General features: G+C 33.2%; 1 protein-coding gene across 2 annotated transcripts in view; it reads right to left on the bottom strand.

The window, feature by feature from the left end:
* The window catches only part of LOC145248304 (uncharacterized), a 936,478-nt gene that overhangs the window by 907,677 nt on the left and 5,867 nt on the right, over positions 1–22,934 (bottom strand). For both annotated transcript variants that reach the window (XM_080110193.1, XM_080110194.1), the window contains exon 2: positions 15,573–15,889. In XM_080110193.1, the coding sequence (XP_079966319.1) occupies positions 15,573–15,771 (199 nt within the window). In that variant the 5' untranslated portion in view covers positions 15,772–15,889. The remainder of the gene's footprint in view (positions 1–15,572; positions 15,890–22,934) is intronic.

Genomic DNA, 22,934 nt, shown 5'->3' with positions numbered 1-22,934 from the left:
ATATATATATATATATATATGTGTGTTGGGGTAGAGAGGGCTCTCGTAAGCCGTGGTGAAGGCAACCTTTCTAGGAGAAGCAAATCTCTGATTTAAAAAACCATAAAGCAGGAGACCAGTACCCGCATTAAGCTGGTCTGCAGTTTAACTTGTTGCTGGCTATTTTGCTCTTGCTTGTTGCTGGATCTCAACATTTTGAACCAAGAGAGAGACTTAGCTGTCGTACAAAGCTAAAACTCTGTAACATCATCTTTGTATAGATACTCCCTCAGGCATTTGGGCTCATGGACTTTAGGTGTCTGAGGGAGTGGCACTCGTCTGACAAGATGTTGCAATCATCATGTATGCATGTATGTATGCATGCTAAAAACTGTCGACAGAGGCGACGGATTTTCACGAGATCGGTATCATTTTGAAGCTTGACCCTTCGGACAATAAATATCGAAAAATTGGCCAAAAATATTAATTCCTTTACCCTCAACAGCACTTTTATACAGGGAGGGGTCGCTTTTTTCCCCGATGTTTTCGAAAGTTATCCCCTCTTTTCGATTAACTAGCCTTAATTTAAACCTGCCTCACTGATGGCTTGGCGAAGGGCACAACAGCAAAGACGTCACTTTTGTTGTTTGTTTTTTTTCACATTCTTTTCCTCCTTTGTGGTACGGGTTCGAGCCTGCCAGCCTACTACCATATTTTTTTTATTTTTTTTTGCACAACACACACCTCCAAACACCCGGGCAACACCGGGCACCCAGTCTAGTCGTAAATAAATGGAAAATGATAAGAGGAGTGCTGAAAGGAATGAAATGATGTAAATCATTAAAAGAGAGAGTAATAAGAGAGAGAAGAGAGTATAGAAAGAGGGAAGAGAGAAAGAGAGTATAGAAAGAGGAATCGATGAGGGAAGAGAAAGAGAGAAAGTGAGGAGAAGGAGACGTGAGTTGGAAATAAAGACATAGTGTCCATTACAACATCACAATATATTCTGTGGAATCCTTGTATTTTGTAAGAGAATGGTGTAAAATAATGTAAAATAGAGAGAGAGGGAAGGGGAAAGAAAGGGGAGGGGCCTATTATGACAGTACAGTGTATTAAAACTATGAATAGAAGAGAGAGAGAGAGGCAAAAAAAGAGAAGAAGAAGAAAGAAAGAGAGGGAAAGAGAAAGAAAGGGAGAAGAAAGAGAGGGAGAAAGAGGGGGCGAATTATGGCATTACAAGAAAGTTTCATAAATATTTGAAAATTCCAAAATATTTTTATAAATATTTAATAACGAGCAGTTGCTCGAGATTGAATGATGATCAACAAATGTTCCATAATTTATCATCGTCATCGAAATCCGTGAAATCGGCCAATTTTTCAATCAAATCGATTGATTGATTGCAAAAGATCATTTAAATCATTTATTTTAAAAATTAATATGAGACTCAAATTTTATTTACACATGCATTTTTAGCATGTACTTGTGATTGTTTCAGCATTCACCTTTGAATGGTTGGGTCGGTTCCATCAAAAGAATTTGCCGTTTCCTGAACAAATGCTGACCAGGTACGACAGTTCACCATAATAACAGATACAAGTTTTAGCTACTCATGATTTAGGGATGAACTCTATACAGGCAAAAGCTCAGGATCAACTCGATATCATGCTTCAGTATTCTGAGCCAGGTTTTCAGCTGATCTCTGCATCGTTTTTTTTTTTTCAACCTTGAAGAGCAGCTGGTTCAATGAGTTTGTGAATGAAATCATCTGGACGACGAGGAAAAACATGAATGAACTTCTGAATTTTTGAGACGAGGATTTGTTATTCCCTTTATTTAGATTTTTCTCACTTACACAACGTTTTGGTTGATGTAAAGTGATATTCTCCTGAAAGTTTTTTTTTTTTTACTTGGGAGTCACTATTATCGAGACCCAATAGCGACTCGAGAATAAGGGTTAATGAATGTAAGGAGGTAGTTTAGTAATTGTTAATGGTGTAAATTAGGTAGAATTTGATTATTTATGGGGGCGGCTCAACAAGAATTTGTTTATATTGGATTTGAAGGCTACCATGTTGTATTCCACTGGGAAACAGGCCAGTGGAACAGTGTTCCACAGACAGGCAGTTCTGAGAAAGAAGCTTTGTTCATGGAATCTGCGTTTAGATTTAGGCACAGATAGAGAGTGAGAGAAATCGTTTATAACGGTTGTAACTAGTTGAGTGTCTTTTTTTTGTGAAATTTGGCAGGGGGGGCATAGATTAGAGCTCAGTCGAACACTTGCCATAAAATTAACGATAAAGCAGAGACAGGCTTGCAACATCTCTTCTGTGGGAAAGAGGTTGTAAAGAAGAGAAAAGGGCATCACCTACTAGGGTTTGAAACCAGTTATGAACTCTATCAAAGCTGGATAAGGTATGCCGAGCAGTTCCTGTCCAGATGTGGTAACAGTACTCCGTTTCAGGGCATACTTGGCTCTTATACAGATAAAGGATTGCATCGGCAGTGAGATATCTACTGGAGCAGTAGAGTGATCCAACCATTTTTCCAGCAATCTTAACAACAGATTTGTGTGCTCTACTTCAGATCATGAGTAAAGGTCAGTCCCAGAAGCTTGTCATTGAGCTTCTCCAAGATGAAAGCCATTCATTTCAATTGAAGATTATGTTGAGGTTGAAAGTTCAATCCTCGGTGTGGGCGAGAGAAACATATAATTTTTAATTACTTAGGATCTCTATTCAGTCATGGCTGACAGAATGAGAGCATGATACCCCCATGAAATAAATAAAGGGCTCCGTTTGAAATTCTCTGCAGATTAACGAGTGTGCCAGAAACATTCCCAAGTTCAACAAGATACACCTGAAGAAGATCGGAGGTTACATAGACTGAACCATTGTGAAAGTGATACTTAAGATGAGGACAGTAGTCCGATAAATCCAAATAATGCGAGTGATTGAACAAGTAAAAATGCAGGAGGATTCAACATCAAGATCTGCCATCCTCTGGTTGTCTCTGCCTCTATGTGTGGCAAATAAAAAGGTTTCAGGTCCGAAACTACAAATCAATAACAACATTGCTTTTGCATATATGCAATCATCATTATTTTGTATGTTCTGGGTAAAACATTCTCAGATATGCAACTCATGTGCCTTGCTGCTCTGGTCATCCATGATATATATTTACTATCTTACAGGTTACCTACGAATAGCTATAGCCAAAGAGGAAGACTTCAAACACACCTAAACATGGATTCCATGAAGAGAGCTTCTTTCTTAAAAACTGTACGCCAGTAGAACTCTTTTCTGTTTGCTTGCTTTCCAGCTAACTACAATATGGTAATCTTCAAGTCCAATGTAAACAAGTTCTTGATGAGCCATCCCTTAAGTAATCCAATTTACCAAATTTCCACTACTAACGATTACTACGATATTGTTCCATTGACTATCGTATACTCATTAACTCTTATCCTTGAGTGGCCTCTGGGCCTTGTTAAGTGGTGACTTTTTTGTAAAAAACAATGAAAAGATCTAACAATCTTGAGGCATGATCTCCATGGGTTCTATGCAGAAGTCTGATTCACTCAACAAAAACAACAATAGCAGTAACATAAGAGAAAGAGCATAAGACAGTGGCAAAAATAAATAAATGATGTAAATAAAGAAGAAAAGGAGAGCAGTAAAAGCAATGTGTGTTTGACAATGAAGCACGATTGCAATAAAGGAAAACTATGAATAATCACTCAAATGATGTTTTCAGACACAACTGAATGAAACTACGTTTTCTCAAACGATTTTTATTTCCTTCGATCTTGTGTAATCAATTCGAATGTAACACGTTTTGCCTTGCAGCAATCAAACTTTCTTTTCTAACTATGTCATGAAACACCTGCTATACAGTCTTTTTCTGGTGGTGTGAGTCAGAGTAACAGAAATAATATGCCACTTAAAAGCTAAACCCATATATATATATATATATATATATATATATATATATATATATATATATATATATATATATATATATATAACTTCTTAACGGTACAAAACCTATACAGCATTTTAAAAATAATATAGGGAAAAAAACCCTAAGGGCCCCTTTGGCCAACAAACTCATCAGGAGTTAATCGTTGGTTTGTCACAAAAATGCAACAAAAAAAATTTAAAAAAAAACGAATTAAATTGTCATGAAAGAGCAAATCCTCGAGGATATTTGAGTAAAGGAAAAAAAAGCGAATGTGAATTTATATAAAATAATATAATTATGTAAAATAATATAATTATGTAAAATAATATAATTATATAAAATAATATAATTATGTAAAATAATATAATTATGTAAAATAATATAATTATATAAAATAATATAATTATATAAAATAATATAATTATATAAAATAATATAATTATGTAAAATAATATAATTATATAAAATAATATAATTATGTAAAATAATATAATTATATAAAATAATATAATTATATAAAATAATATAATTATATAAAATAATATAATTATGTAAAATAATATAATTATATAAAATAATATAATTATGTAAAATAATATAATTATATAAAATAATATAATTATGTAAAATAATATAATTATATAAAATAATATAATTATGTAAAATAATATAATTATATAAAATAATATAATTATGTAAAATAATATAATTATATAAAATAATATAATTATATAAAATAATATAATTATATAAAATAATATAATTATGTAAAATAATATAATTATATAAAATAATATAATTATATAAAATAATATAATTATATAAAATAATATAATTATGTAAAATAATATAATTATATAAAATAATATAATTATATAAAATAATATAATTATATAAAATAATATAATTATGTAAAATAATATAATTATATAAAATAATATAATTATATAAAATAATATAATTATGTAAAATAATATAATTATGTAAAATAATATAATTATATAAAATAATATAATTATATAAAATAATATAATTATATAAAATAATATAATTATGTAAAATAATATAATTATATAAAATAATATAATTATGTAAAATAATATAATTATATAAAATAATATAATTATGTAAAATAATATAATTATATAAAATAATATAATTATATAAAATAATATAATTATATAAAATAATATAATTATGTAAAATAATATAATTATATAAAATAATATAATTATATAAAATGTATGTACAAATAGGATGGAGGGGATATGGGAACGATTAAAATATATCTCCAATGATTTAATAAATTCCTTCTGTTGGCAGAGAGTGGATTTGTGTGAAAAAATCGAGACTGACTCCAAAATCTTTAAATGATTTTGAGAGTCAGCCCATTGCAAGATCTTGAAATAGTCTAGATTTTCGATTAGGTGTTGGCCAATGGCAGATTCCAAGGCAGAAGAGGTGCAAAAACGACGTAGCTTGCCCAGTCTAATTTCTGCCAGTATATGTTGATTAATGCGTGTCTGCAAATTACTCATATAGCCCCGAGTATTTGCTCTTTCATGACAATTTAATTCGTTCATTTTTTTTTTTTTTTTTTGGCAGTTCTGTGATATACTAACGATTAGCTCCTGATGAGTTAATTGGCTAAGGGTGGGGGGCCTAGGAATTTTCCGTTTATTATTTTTAAAGGGTTATATATATATATATATATATATATATATATATATATATATATATATATACGAGGGGTGTGCAATAAGTAATGCCCCTGACCCACTTCCCATAGCAGTAGAGCAATTAAACTTGGCACAGTTATTAGTCTTTCTCTACATAGGAACCACACAGAGTTATGCATTTCTCCCATCGTTTGATGCAGCTCTGGGACCGTTTTTGTAGAACACACCAGGTTGGTCCTCCAACCACGACATGACTTCAGAAATCAAGGCTGCATCATCTGGGAAACGCTTTCCTTTCAAAAACAACTTCATAGCTGGGAAGAGGAGAAAGTCAGAGGGTGCAAGGTCAGAAGAGTAGGGAGGATGGGAAAGGATTTCATAACCACACGTCCGTGCTTCTGATCTGACAACATGCGAGTTGTAGACCGGAGCGTTGTCCTGCAGGAGGAGGGTACTTTTGCTGATCTTGCCCCGCCTCTTGATTTTGATAGCTTCCCTTAATTTCCTCAAAAGTGAAGCATAATAGGCTCCTGTAATTGTGGTACCCTTTGCCAGGAAATCTGTCATCACTACTCCATCCTGGTTCCAGAAGACTGTGAGCATGACCTTGCCAGCGGAAGGCTGCACCCTTACCTTCTTTGGAGGTGGTGAGTCCAAGTGCTTCCACTGCATTGACTGGGCTTTGGTCTCTGAATCATAGTGATGGATCCAGGTTTAATCCTGTGTAATCAGTTTTTTGAAAAACTTTGACTCATCTTCTTGGCACATCTCCAAATTCATCCTCGAGCACTCGATGCGTTCTCGCTTCTGGAATGGTGTGAGCAACCTGGGAATCCATCTGGCAGACACCTTATGCATATGCATCCATGTTTGAATTCACAATGCCAGCGTTTTACAAGGTCATATGATAGAGCATTATCACCATAAGTTTCTTTCATTTCATCAAAAGTATCCTGTGGTGTGCGTCCTTTCAAATACAAAAACCGGATCACTGCTCAACATTCAACAGGCTCCATTTCACACCTGACTCAGTTCAAACACAGAAACCACAATTAGTTCAGAGCTGTAATTTGCCACATAACCAATGGAGATATAAATCATTGCACATGCAAAATTTCAGCTAGATCAGACAACTGGAAGTGGGTCAGGGGCATTACTGCACGCCCCTCGTATACTAGCAGGGTAACTCGAAGTTGCTGATGATCGAATGATGACCAACAAATGTTTCACATTCCCATATTTTTATTGTCATTGAAATCGATGAAATCGCCCAATTTCCAATCAAATCAACTGATTGCCCGCTCTAGTTGGGGACCTGTCGTGGTGCATCAGTAGAAAGCTTCACATGCCTCTCCACAGTGACTTAATCCACAATACATTGTCGTCAACATTGCATTGTAGAAAACGTACTGTTGATTTTATCAGATTATATTTATATATAATGGCTTGAATTAAAATTTAAAATGCAAAAGTCAAGTATCGTGGTTCAGTTGTGCTCTGAACAGAAACATTCATTTTGAACGCGCTCTTTCATATAAAAGAACCTACTTTTGATTTTAAATGGCTGGCTTTCCGCTTGTGTTGTAATGATTGCTTGAATTTAAGTTTAAAATGAAAAAATGTCAAGTATTATATTTCAACTGTGCTTTAAACAGAAACATTCATTTCGAACGTGCCCCTGCCATATCAAAGAATCTTCTGTTGATTTGATATGCCGGGATTTCTACTTCTGATTTTATATGCCGGGATTTCTACTTCTCAAATGCACTTGTGATGTTCTATTCGTATCAAAGAAGAGATAGATATAGAGATATATAATGAAATTAGAATTTGTAAGCTCTTTTAAGCATCTTTGAATTAAAATTAAAAACTTTAATTAACTAGACAAACTGCTTTAGAAAACAAGTAAGGATGTAAAAAGTTTCTTTTTTTTTAATGAAATATTTCTTCTTCAGAAGAAGAAATATTTCATTTGTTTTTTAAAAAAAAAAAGGAAAAATACATGTTTTCTAAAACAGTTTGTCTGTTTATTCAAAGTTTTTGATTTTAATTAAAAGATGCTTTAAAGGGCTTACAAATTCCAGTTTTATTACGTAACGGCGTACACGCGTTTTTTCAGCTCACTGGAGAGTTCCAACAAATCCACGTCTGTTACAAGCCTTGATAAAACAACACGAGGACGGACATTTTACTTGTGAAGAAAAAAAATAAACAACAAAAGAACGCTTCCAATCTCTGATGAAGGATTTTACATTCAAAAAGTAATAAGGACAAATAGTTCAATTTAAGAAAAAGAAAGAAAATAATTTTTTGCATCTTAACGTGCTTTCTAAAACAGTTTGTCTGTTTACTCAAAGTTTATATATATATATATATATATATATATATATATATATATATATATATATATATATATATATAAGTTTAGTGGTTATATTTAAATTCTGAAAAAACAACATATAGACATATAATCGAATTAAGCATTTATTGTTTGACAAAAGGTATATATAGAAGGGGTTATCTATCAGGATTTTTCATCTGATTTCTAGTCAGTGTTTTACATCGATTATATGTGTGTGTGTGTGTGTGTGTGTGTGTGTGTGTGTGTGTGTGTGTGTGTGTGTGTGGCCATTATTGGCTACATGTGTGCATACATACAGGAATTCCTTCAGAGAAGCAACGTCCTCAGGTTAGATATTTTTTACAATAAAACCAGTCATTTTTTATATTGTTATTTAAAAAGGAACTAAAAATCATAATAAAGAAAAAGAAAGAACAAAAAAGAACGTAGAAAAAAATGGGTTGATGGGTAAAGAGAGTGGAAGATGAGCCTTAAAACTTGTATAAAATTCTATCAATTTACTTTTTCCCCTTTTTATTACTTTACAGTGAGATGTTTTTCTATTCCATTGGCGTGGTTGGTTTTTTTCATATACATTATCCATAAACATGCTATACATATGCTCTGCTTGTCATTGCAACCATAGGGATGTCATATATATTCATGTACTGTTACTGAGTTGAAAATAATCCTCCCATAACAAAAATCCCCCATCCGTTTACTACTCAAAATATAACTCCAATGAATGAACCGACCGTTCCACCAACCATTTCACCTACAAACAACCACATCACAACAAACAACATAAATAATAATATCAATATTGATGACTAGAGTGATAATAATAATAATAATAATAATAATAATAATAATAATAATCCGCCTTATTTTTCTGAAAACATTTATGATACTCTAAACTCACTTCAAAATACAGATTACAATATACCCATAGAGATCGAATCTACTATTGCTAATCATAACAACCTTGAATTAAACTGCAATCCTACTTCAAATCCTACTAGAAGTCTAAGTACCATTAACACTATGCAAACGTCAGACAAGATATACGCTTGTATTGGCACCACTTCAACATTAATAAAGGTTAGAATATCTAACCACACTTCTTCCTTTAATAATGAAATTGTTGATAATAACCAGGGAACTTCCCTAACAACTTTAATTAAAAAACTTAAATCTAAAAACACCCCTTTCTCTATCAATTGGTCTGTTCTTAAAAAATCAAAGTCTTATACTCCCGGTTCTAAGTCTTGTCACCTTTGCACAGCTGAAGCTATCCCCCAAAGTATCAACATAATCAATTCCAAAAGCGAATTTATTTTCCAATGTAAACATAAGAAAAATTCAAATATAACCAATTTGACATTACTTACCTTACTTCTTAAACCTTAGACTATAAATTTACTTAACATGAGATTTATTCTATCCCCCTTTATTAAATTTCTTTTTGTGAGATTAAAGGAGCTGCTGTATACTAGCCCTGGTGGTATATCTACGTATATGTTTGTTTCTGTTTGTATACATAATGTGTGAGTCTATGTATACATATATATGTGTGTGTATGTATGCATACATGCGTATATATGTGCATGTATGTATGCATCTACGTCTGTGTATAATTACATGTGTGTGTCCCTATTGGGTGTGAGTGAGTTGGCTCCTTTAGTCTCACTTCTTATCCTATATTATTTTATTATATATATATATATATATATATATATATATATATATATATATATATATATAAATATGTGTATATGCATTTATACATCTCCATATGTATATATGTGTATATGGGCAATTATAATTATACATTAAATTATTAAACCATTACTTATGATCTATAAACATTTCTACTTATTTTAACTTCCCTCCAAAATTAAAATAAATAAATTTAAATCATCATTTCCACGCAATTATCTTCCTGTCTAGATCAAATTGACCTCAACTAACCTATATCTATCTGTTCTAAAAATAGATTTATAACGATGGTTCTCCACCTGTTCTTCCCCTTTTTTTACTCTCCTTTTCTCACAACTATGTCTATTTTTCTTTTTCCACTCTTTTTTAGCTTCTTAGTATTCTTTCTTCCTTTTCTCTGTTCTTCTCTTTCTTTTTCATTTTTCATCCCTTTTTACCTCCTTTCTTAATTTCAATTTCAATCTTTTATTGTTATCCCTTGAATATTCACTTCAACACTGCTATTTGCCTTATCCACTCTTTAAAAAAATGTTGTTTTTTTTTTAACTGAAACTTTACTTCTCCATGATCTAATTTTTTTTTCTGGAAGCTTTAATTTACCTTGGACATTTATTTTGGATTTATTCTGTTCTGGATTTTACCATCTTATTCCATGGAGTTTCATCATATCCTTTTTCTCCCTTTTTCTCATTTACTGCTTTCATAATCATTTTGAATCCCTATAAACTTTTACTAACTGTTTACTAACTTTTTTTATGCAAGTATGATTAATTTCATATTTGTAGTTTCTTTCAATGCATCAACCTGCAAAATTTATGTTATATTTTGCTAACCTCTTTCCTCTGATGAGAAGAATTGCATTTTTCGAAACTCTGTGGATAAAGATTTTTGAAGTTTATTTGTACTCCTTGTCGAATAATTAAAATTTTATTTACCTTCTTTACAGGTTCATAATGTTTTTTTGAAAATTTGAATAAATTTCCAATAATACGCTTTTTCCATTATATATATATATATATATATATATATATATATATATATATATATATATATATATATATATATATATATATATATATTAGTGATGGGACGATTGCAATATTTTTCTCGATTCTGATACTATTACCAATTCCATGCTAAATTTCTGATTCCAATACAATTACTGATTCCGATTCTGATTCTTTATAAATCTCTAATTATTTAACTATAAGATGGTTATTTTCCCCAATTTTTGTAAAAACACGTTAAATATGCAGATATTTTCCTAACATTAAAATACACTTGTGGAGGATGATCTATCAATTTTAGCTTTACTTGTTTTTGTTTTTTTTAATTACATTTTCACCCCAAACAAGGCGCATTGCCACTTTGGTGTAGGGGGCTACTATCAGGGGCAGCAACTACTGGGGCACTATGTTGGGATTTGGGCAGCAAGATGTCGGTTCACGTTGCACTTGAACTTCGGCATGTCAGTACAGTTAGGGAAGCAGGAACCTGGAATGGAATTCCAGAGTCTAGCGGTTCTGGGGAAGAAACTACTGGAGTAGAAATATCTTTTACATCTAGGGATCTCTACTGTGTGGGGGTGGGATTTAGCTGCCTGTCGGGTTTGTCGAGGGTATCTACGTCGTGGGGGCACAAGTGTCTGCAGTTCGTCAGAGCATTTACCATTAAAATACTTGTAGAACAGGCAGAGGGATGCAACGTTTCGTCGATGGGACAGAGGCTGAAGCTTAGATGCCAGTTCAGGGCCTATCAGATTGGCGACTCTTTTTTGAACCTTGTCTAGGAGCGAGAGACTAGTAGCAGATACACCAGACCAAATGTGACAACAATACTCCATACATGGGCGAATGGTGGCCTTATAGAGGTACAGGATACTTTCAGGTGTCAGTAGTTTTCTTGCATGGTAGAGAGAGCCTACCTTTTTCGCAGCGGCCCTGGCAATGTTTTCAATATAATTGTTCCAACTCATGTTTCCTGTGAACGTTAGGTCAAGCAGTTTGAAAGATGTACTCTCAGACAGGGTCTCACTGGCCATTGCTATTGGTGGCAGAGAATGTATTGTACTTGTATTTTATAATCAATGAATATTTACTAATTTATCAATATTACCAGCAATGGAAGATTTTACTTGAAACAAAATCAGATAAACAAAGACAATTAAAAGAATTGGCGTCGGAAAATAGGCACCAATATTTCCGATTCTGATACCGATTCTGATACCGATTCTGATGCCCCCAAATGTTCCGATTTTTATGATTCCCAATTCCGATTAATCATCCTGACACTAATCTATATATAATCTGAGGTTATTATTTTCCAGAGGTTAAATAACTAATAAAGTTTAACAAGATTAATACAAGAGTATTCAATACCAAAGTAGAGCAGGTTATACTCTTTATTTGTTTTTATATAAGCCGCAATATGTTGCTACACAGTCATGAGCATTTTTCGGACAGCTAGTTACCAGTAACTGAAGACATCTTCAGGCTATACAGCGTATACAAAAGTAAAGTTTGCAATGAAAATATCAGGTCTTCCTCTTCATTACAAACTTTGCTTTCATATAAGCTGTATCTCTGAGGATGTCATCATAACAAGCTTACCAAGTAAGCAATAAGCAATAGAACCTTCAGAATGTTAGCGAATATATAATTATTTCCACGGCCATATATATATATATATAGACGTAAAGTGACACTGTCTTTGTGTGTGCAGAACGATCTCTACCAGGCTACTTAATCAGTCTTTGGTCTACAGACTTATGATATATATAAAGAAGTCAGACTTGTGGAACAAATTCGATTTGTTTTTTAGCTGGTAAAAATAACTGCTAAGGGATTAAAATTGAAAAATTGGAACTTGGATAGCATTAGTTGACTTAAAGTACTTCTCCATGCATGCACAAATATACATTTAAACGTTTAACTCTGTTAATTTTTAAAGTTTTGATATGCATATGGACTTAGCCCAGATAGTAACAAACAATGCTGGAGAGGTTCAGATTCCAACTGATGGCACCTAAGCAATTTTTTTTTTCAAGTTTTAAAATCATTACTATATATTGGGTACAATATAATAATCAATAGAGAAATGGCTATATAATAATAATTACGAAATCTGCCTAAATGAAAGTATCATATTTAAGCGTATTTTATGACTTACAATGCTGGGCGGTATGCTAGTATCTATATACCTTAGTACCTTTCACGTACATATGTACGTGTGCCACTGTGTCCAGATTATAAATTAGTTGATTTGGAGATCCTGTTTATCAAAAAGGAGGATAAAAGATGATAACATACAATGAACATTAAATTAGCGTCTGTATACTAATTTAACGTTCATAGTATGCTATCACCTTCTAGTCTCCTTTTTAATAAATAGGATCTCCTGATCACCAAAGATGCAATGTAACAAAAAACAATTAAAATTTTAAAAAAAAATGATTTTTTTCTTTTGGGCCATACGTGAAACTAAAATATACCTTCTTGATTTTCTGGCTAGGAACCAAGGGTAGTATCTGTTCTGTTTAAGGATAGTATGATGATGTCATAGGGTTTCCGTTCCGGTGTATACAAAGAAGATACTAAGACTCTATGTATCTTTTCTGCTTGCTTGTTTACTATCTTGTTTGTTTGACTGGTTGACCCCAGGCACGTTGGATGACGTCATTATTTTGTGACTTCATTTATCAAGAAATAGGCAAAACCGAGCACAGTGGTTGACATTACAAAATGATGATCCATGATCTGACTAGGTATAAAGTTTATATTTTTTCTAGTATATTTGTAAAACTTTCTGGAACTTTCTTGCTTGTTTGTATCCCTGTGCACTGAATGACATCACAAAAGGCGAATGAAGTAAATAAAAGAAAACCGCCTCTGTGGTACCAGTCTTCAAGAATTCTGGTGAAAGAACTGACCCACTAAATTATCGCCCCATTAGCCTCCTCCCGCTTTTCGCCAAAATATTTGAGTCCTTAGTTAATCAAGCCCTAGTCCAGCACCTAACAGCTGCTAAACTCCTGACTGACAAACAATATGGATTCAGGCAAGCCCGTTCAACAGCAGATATCATAACTGTAGTTTCTGAACGTATATACCGTTCATTGGATAAAAAAGGGGAGGGTAGAGCGGTGGCCCTCGATATATCTAAGGCTTTTGACAGGGTATGGCACGATGGTCTTCTAAGGAAAATTAGATCATATGGTATCACTGGACGAATACATTATGTAATTAAATCCTTCTTAAGTAATAGAAAAAATCAAAGTTGTCCTCGACGGTCGTACATCTAAACAATATGACATAAATGCAGGAGTACCTCAGGGGTCTATCCTTGGACCTCTATTATTCCTGATATTCATAAACGACCTCCCTGATAAAATTGTTTTGGAGATGGGTATATTTGCCGATGACACCACTCTCTATAACAGATATGAGGGGAAAACAAATGAACACATATCCAAGGAAATGGCAGAAACACTAGAGGATGACCTCCAATCCGTAGTGGAATGGGGACAAAAATGGTTGGTCACATTCAATGCTGCTAAGACTAAGCTTGTTTCCTTCAATAACTACAAGAAACCTTCTCTACCACCAATAGCAATGGCCAAGAACACATTACCTGAAAATACTTCTTTTAAACTCCTCGGCCTGACGTTTACAGGGAATATGAACTGGAATAGATACATTGAGAGCATTGCCAAGGCTGCTGCAAGGAAGGTTGGCTCCCTCTACCGTGCTAGAAAACTACTTACGCCTGACAGTATCCTATACCTCTATAAGGCAACCATTCGCCCATGTATGGAGTACTGTTGTCACATCTGGGCTGGTGCATCTGCTGCTTGTCTCTCGCTCCTGGACAGGGTTCAAAAGAGAGTCGCCAACCTGATAGGTCCTGAACTGTCATCTAGGCTTCAGCCTCTGTCCCATCGACGAGATGTTGCATCCCTCTGCCTGTTCTACAAATACTTTAATGGTGAATGCTCTGACGAACTGCAAACACTTGTACCTCCCTGACGTAACTACCCCCGACAAACCCGACAAGCTACCAAGTCTCCTCCCTTTACAGTAGAGATCCCTAGGTGCAAGAAAGACTTTTACTCCAATAGTTTCTTCCCCAGAACTGCGGGTCTTTGGAACTCCCTTCCAGGATTCTGCTTTCCCAACTGCAACGATATGCAGAAGTTCAAGTGTAATGTTAACAAACATCTTTCTACTCATCTCCCTTCATAATGACCCCGCTAATTAAGTCCCTGATAGTAGCCCCCTGCTTCAAAGTGGCACTGTGCCTTGTTTGGGGTGAAAATTGAATTAAAAAAAAAAAAAAAAAAAAAAAAAAGGCGATTGAGATTAGGAGAAGTGAGATGGCAGCCAATGATGATGAAAAGAGAGAAGGTGAATGAGGAGAGAGAGAGAGAGAGAGAGAGAGAGAGAGATGGGGGTAAGTGAAAGAGAGTAAGATAAAGTGTGTAGGAGAAAAAGAGATGGGGAGGAGAAAGAAGGAAATAGAAAACGGAAAATAAAAACGAGGAGAGAGGGAGAGAAGAGACGCAGTGAGAGGAGGCGAATATTGTAGATAATTAAGAGAAAGAGGGGTAATGAGAAGAAACAGGGAAAGAGAGATGGGAAAAAAGAGAGAGAGGCCAAAGAGAATAGAGATGGGAAGAGAGAGAGAGGAAGGAAGAGAGAAAGAAAAGGAGAGAGAGGAGAGAAAAAAAGATTGGGAAAAGAGAGAGGTGGAGGCAAATAACACATACTGATGTAATGGACCACTAGTACAACATCCAAATAGATCTACAAACCAATACATTGTTTACCACATGCCACCACCACCACCACCACCACCACCACCACCACCAAATCTAATAAAACGAAGCCGTGTACCTCCATCAAAAACATGGTCTGTTGTTGCCTTTTTATTATCCTCTTCATCTCTAGAACTCTGACAATCGAGTGCATCTACTTTCACGATTGAGCTGACTTTCCTGGGAACACGGCGTTCGATTCTGTTTACCGAACTCCAGCAACAAGGATGCTGGCAAAGTAAACTGCAGCTTGTCTCATCCCAGCTAGACAATTCCATGATTATAGATGGAGACAAATGAAGTGGAAATTTATTTCAGAATCATATTTTATTCAAAAGTACATCGAATCGGGTCAGAAATCGAATCGAATTGGAAATCGTTTGTCAGTTTTGAACTCTGAAATTAAAAAAAAAAAATGTCTTTATTTGACAGAAACACAAACAAGATTTAATTTTTAAAAATTACTTTATAGTAAAGTAAAAATGTTTCATAATTTATATCGTTTACGAATGGAGATTGGGTATCTGTCTGAAACCGACCCTATACTATTACTTCTATTAATTGTACTATCCTTTAATGCTAGTCTAGTATTGATTTTGTAGTCATGATACCATCCTCCCAGGAATTACCTCCTTCTTTGAATCGGAATGGCAGTAGCATCAATCAACAAGAAATTGCCATGATTGGCTGTTCACTCGCAAATTCAACACTTACGTTATATATATCATAAAATAATATGTTACTGGAGGGAATATCTTATTGCTTGTCATATTTGTTGCAATATTTTTTTAGCATACTAGAAAGGTATAATCACATAGGTTTGGGCGATTCTATTTATAACCATGCATGATAAGAACATTAAACGTTTCTTTTCGTTTTTTTACTTCATTTTTTTTAAAGAATTTAACATTACCTTTAATATTGGGCAACGATATAAAATTTCGATTTATATCGAGCAATTCTTATTAAGGTGGGATAATACTTATATAATATTACTGCCAGTAACATGTTGTAAATCTAATAATCACAAGTTTTCATACCAGCTGATTGTTGGATAATTTTATTCTGAAGAATATATATATATATATATATATATATATATATATATATATATATATATATATATATATATATGTAGGAACAAACCGAGTTATGTGTTCATCAACGTTTCATCTTTATTTCGAGACTTCCTCTGGATCAGTGGTTCTTAACCTTTTTTAACTCATGGACCTCTTTTCCCTTCTTTTTATCTTGGTGGACCCCTTCATAACTATTGGTCATAAGACAATCTTCTATTTTTCACTCATATAAATTTTGAGGTTTTAATAATCAAAGAAATATTATATAATTAAGTTTTATTTTTAAATGAAAACTAATTTAATGCAAATAAAGTATTCTACAACAACTATAATAATAATAATAATAATAATAATAATAATAATAATAATAATAATAATAATTTAAATTAGAGTGATGATATCTTGTATTACAATATTACAATGTTTCTTCCATGGTCAAGCCGATGGAGATCAGAGCTCTTCAGGCAATTGAATTCACTGCAGCATTTATGTACACTGGTATAAATTCTGAGTTGGTTTTCTTCATGGACCACCAAAATATCGTTGTGGACCCCCATTTTGTTATGTTTTGCCTGTGGACCCCCCAAAATATTTCATGGACCCCTAGGGTCCATGTGGACCCCAGTTGAGAACCCCTGCTCTGGATGAATGGGATTAAGAAAACAAAAACACCAGCACAAATATTTGAAAATTTTTCATGTGCAAAGTGTGATGCTGTTCTATTTCAGAAACGGAAAAAAAAACGCTGGAAATTCAAAAAAGGAGGCGAGCTTGCGTTATTAAAGAGAGGGAGATTTTTAATAACGTCATATAGTCTTTAATATGTTTTTAAAAGATATGAACGCAGTTAATATTCTTTCTGGAAAAAATATGCCTGTTAAAATTAAAATATAGGTGTGTAACAGAAATGAAATGAGTGCATTTTTGTTACGTAATTTATTGATTGAGATTATATGTATTAATTATTACAGGGGGTGTTTCTATCGTGTGAGAAAGTTAACCTGTGTCTACAATTAAATTATGTTCTTTTAATAAAAGTTTACTTATTAATGGCGCTACATTATAGAAACCTGCACGTTGTTTAATAGTGTTTAAATTTGCGATAAGCGCTGATTCAAGATGTCTTTGGCGCGGTTTATTTGAAATAAATTTAACTACTTTTGCTTGTTTAAAGTCAAAGGTGTGATTATGCTGCAATGAATGAGAGAATAATGCACTTAGAGAATTGTTATTTTTTATATCTCTTTTATGTTCACTGAGCCTTTTTTCTAACTTACGTTAGCTTTTACTAATGTATCTATGATGGCAATTTTGGCAAGGAATAGTGTATATGGCTGCATTGGAAACTGGTTTGTTTTGGAGATGTTTTGTAGTTTTTAATATTTGTCTTATAGTTTGTGATGTGGTTTGTACGATTGGAATTCATAGTTTGTTTAGTGTGTTGCAAATTATTGTATTATTGGTGCGTGTAGGTAAAGAAGGTGTCTGTTTATCTACACACACCAATAATGCAATAATGATTGCAATATCTATATGCATTTATGGTAATTAGTAGGGCTAGGACAACAGCATATTCTTTTCATTGTTTTGACTCTCGAGTGTGTATCCATTGATATCATATGCTTTTATATAGACTGGTGTGGTTGCCGGTTGAATAACTGTGTCGGATATATACTCGAGAGTTAAAACAATGGAAAGAATATTCTGTTGTCACAGCGTCACTAATTAGTAATTTATGTTTGCATAGAAAAAAAAATGTCTTATAACTTTCAAAAGAGACAATGGACAACAGAAGCATAAAAATGAGATTATCTTCACATGCTTCACACAGAAAATGGCTTTAAGTAATTTTGAGAATCTCATTGGGAATTAGTGCTTACACTTAATCTCTCATTTCCAGCGTCATTATTTTTACACCTACATATTAAATTATTGACTGCCACACTAGATTTGGGGTTAATGTTGCCATTAATAATAACAATAAATTTATATGAATCAGCCTAGTATGACTTTTTTTAATTATTTGATTCTGTTGTTGACATTAGTTTCCTTGGTTCCTCCAGGCATTTACAGGAGGAACCAACTAAAGGTTGCTGACATCTATAAGTTAAAATAGTGCTACAAAACAAACTGGATTTGAACTTGTCACACCCAATTCATCAGTCTGCATTGTTATCCATTTTATCACTGATAGTTCCCATTGGAGTTAATGAAAGTCATAATAGTATAGGTAAAAGAGTTATCTACTCCTGTGTTGAAATAGTACTCAGGAGTTATCTACACCTGATACAGGACATACCGGTGAGTTATTTGTCTCTAGTAAAACAAGTACTGATGAGCTATCTATCCCTTAGGACTATATAAGAATAGATAGAAGCAACCATTTGTTTTTTGGAGTATAACTCAGCAATGAACTGTAAACCAAAGTCTTCCATCCTTTACAATAAAAAGAAATAATAGTCTGATAAATAATATTTTTTATAAATTAAAAACTCATGCTACACATTTGTATTTGGACAAAAGGTTAGAAAATTTGGTGCAACTACATTATAATAGCAATATTAGGAAAACAAAAAGAATCGATTTAAATAAAAACAATGCTATCTGCTGACTTTTTGTGTCAATTTCAAGTAAATGCAATGATATCTACTTAATTGGTGTGTCAGAAGTACTTAAATATTACCTCATTATTTAAAAAAAACACAAGTTTCTGGTCTTGATTGTAAAAAAACCTCACCATATTTTTGGCGAACATGTGACATAATAACAAGGGAAGCAACTCATATTTTTTATTGTTATTAAAAAATGGTAATAGTTTCTTTGCACATGTTTCTAATGCCAGAAAATGTTCTAAAATAAAAGTGCTAATGTAAGCATCAAATATGATAATATTTGTGATAATAATAATAATAATAATAATAATAATAATAATAATAATAATAATAATAATAATTCTTAAAGAAAACACTCAAATGTGGAAACTATCCAACATAAGCTACAAATGCTAACTGACCATAAAAAAAAATAAATAAAAAAAATAGTGGAGCTCCACAGGGAACCAAGAAAACTGAAACTGCAAAATTGTAAGTTAACTATGCCCCCCCCTCATCCACAAATAAAATTTGTAGTGGGACCACACTAAATATTCATGGAGGGTCAAAGAGGATGGAAAGACCTGGGAGAGAAAGCACTAACCAGATCTTCACTGGATGAATGCAAAGAGGACTGGGGCTTTTAGGAGGCTTGTTGCCACTCAAATTCCAGTGAAGATCATTGGTTGTTGTCAACAAGAAGTCAATGATAAGAGGCTGTTGCGATAATGTGAATTCATTTATAAAGGTTATCAAAAGAGGTGGAAAGTGCTGGAAATCTGGTGAGCCCATTGTCATCCAGTTTTAACAAATTTTACCTCTGCAGTCTCTACCAAATTACTCAGCCAATTTCTGGTCTAAACATTTTAAAATTTACATAAAGTGTAATATGAGATAGGGCAAGCTTTTCAATCAGTTTAGGTGGAAAATTTGAGATGTCAAAAAAGTCAGGGTTAAAAAAATTTGACCTTTGCGGTTTCTAGCAAACTACTCAGCCAATTTTTGGTCTAAACATTTGAAATTCTACATAACGGGTATTCAGACATGCAACAAGCATTTTAATCAGTTTTAGGCCGAAAATTTTGCTGCCAAAAGGTCAAAGAGTTGACCTTTGCAGATTCTACAAAATCCTCCGTCAATTTTGGGTCTAAAGACTTGAAATTTTAGATGTAGGTAACTTGGACATGGGTCAAACTTTTTATTTTGATTTGAGACCAAAACAATAAATGTTAAGGGGTTAAAATTTATAAAAAAATGACCTTTGCAGTCTCTACCAAATTACACAGACAATTTCTGGTCTCAACTGTTGAAATTTTACATAAAGGGTATTCACACATAGGGCAAGTTATGGACAGTACATTAACCTTCAGTTGTGGTCATTAACCCTAAGATTAGAGTGACAGACAACCACCCCAACAAAACCAATTCACCTCCGCCATGGACGCTCGCTTTCACAAATATTCGTGGGCTTAGAGGTAATCTAGATGATGTAGAGTCTTCACTTTTAGTAAACTCCCTGGATATCTTAGCATTAAGTGAAACAAACTTACACTCTTCAATCCCCTCTAACTATTTTAGCATGACAGGACAACTTCCACCTTGCCATAAGGACTCGGATAGATATATGCACGGGCTTGAAGTCTATATTCATAGAACCCTCCCTTTAACTAGAGAGAAAAATCTTGAATTGGATGACCAGGCTTTTATGTGCTTTCAACTAACATTTCATCACTGCATTAGTTACTTATATTTCTCTACTATTCTCTCACGTCAGAAGTACCCTAATCGATCATGTCTCTCATAGTTTCCTTAGATATTAACGCCTAAATATATGTGTTTGGTGACTTTAATGTCCACCATAAAAATTGGCTTGGTTTCTCAGGTTACATAGATGTAGCTTGACGCTCTACTTATAGCTTCTTTATAGCCCATTCTCTCACACAGACAATAATGTTCCCAACCAACCTACCAGATTGTGAACCTGAGGATTGTGTGACTAATGCCAACAATCCACTAGGAAACGCAGACCACCTAGTGGTATCAGTTAACATCATATTTAAATCCCAACCCCAAGGAAGCATTGCTCAAAACAACAAGGTACTACAACAGATCTGACTGGGGAACCATTAGAAAACACATTCAAGATGCCCCATGAACCGATATCTTCTCTCTTCCTGCTGAACAGTGTGCCAAATAGACAACTGAATAGTGCAAAGCGGGCATTGAAGCACATGTTCCCACACGGAAGTATTATAGCAAGCCCCACTCACCCCCATGGTTCACTGCAAATTGTGCAGCTGCCATTGCACAAAGACAGCATGCATTCTGCCTGTTTTTACATCATAAGTAAAATACAAATAGGCAAAAATTCACAGATGCTAGAAATCATTGTAAGAGAGAAATAACGACAACCAAAAGAAAGCATAATGAAATAATCAGGGAATGCATTGAATCGCAAAACATAGGAACTCGTGATTTCTGGAAAATCTATAATAGTGTAGTGAATAAAGCGACCAGTAGAGGAATTAAAGAAATTTAATTTAAACTCTGCAAATTTACAACAATTATTCTTTGACTAGAGCCATTTTTTCAAACTTTATAGAATAAGGAAAATTTTAAGTTTTAAACTTGTATTCCTTGTCGAATAATAAATTGTTGTAAATTGTCATTTAAAGAAACTTGAATTGAATTTCTTATATTAATGCTCTATCTATACTATTGATCTTTTTTATGTAGTTAGGATTGTCCTATGAGTATTAATATTCATACTTGCTTTACGCTTACAGAATTATTCAATTTGTAAATTTTGAATTTTTGTAATATATATATATATATATATATATATATATATATAGTAAGTTATAAAATATATATGGCGATTAAGCTACACTGAATATTCCATGTTTCATCCACTCTAGGACTCTTCAGGCTTCTGCGCAAATTTTTTGGTTGTTTGTCGTTTTTATATATGCATCTTCTATTGAGATTTTAGTTAGCCAATCAGCTTTCTAGTATCCACCGCGCCCTTCCTATCAGCCAATGAGCATGCACTTATCGGATAAAGGCTTATTTGACCTCTGGTTGACCTGTTCCTTTGTGTGTGCTCTATTTAGCCTAGATATTTAGTTTCTTGATCTGTTTTAAATCTAGGTTAGTGATTTTTTTATGTTAGTTTATATATAAATATATATATATATGTACATACATATATGCACATATATATACGTATATATATACATACATATATTTGTGATCGTTTATGTATTTATTTGCTAGCATTGTTTTCATACGGTGTTTTTTATTGTTGAATGTACTTTTGTAAAAAAAAAACACCGTATGAAAACAACGCTAGCAAATAAATACTGGGAACTCAAGGAAAACGGACATTCGCCGGTAGTCGAATGGAAAATAATAAGACAAGCTACCACATGTAGGGACCTAGACGACCCATGTAGATTATGCCTTCATGAAAAATTTGCTATCCTGTACTTCAAAGAACCCCAACATTTATTAAACTGTAGAAGAGAAATAGCAAACAACTGTGTTCACAAGATAAAGTTTACTCTAGGATAACGATACAAAATAGTTTTAAAACTAATAAAAACAATAGAAAATAAACAAATAAATAAATTAAATAAACATGAATATACATAAACGATTACACATATATGTATGTATATATATATATGTGTATATATACATATGCATATATGTATGTACATATATATATATGTATTTATATATAAACTAACATAAAAAAACCCACTAACC

The sequence above is a fragment of the Euprymna scolopes genome, chromosome 26 (assembly GCF_053919585.1).
Source record: "Euprymna scolopes isolate OS-2025 chromosome 26, ASM5391958v1, whole genome shotgun sequence".
Classification (NCBI taxonomy): domain Eukaryota; kingdom Metazoa; phylum Mollusca; class Cephalopoda; order Sepiida; family Sepiolidae; genus Euprymna; species Euprymna scolopes.
This window is presented reverse-complemented; position numbering and strand designations above follow the sequence as displayed.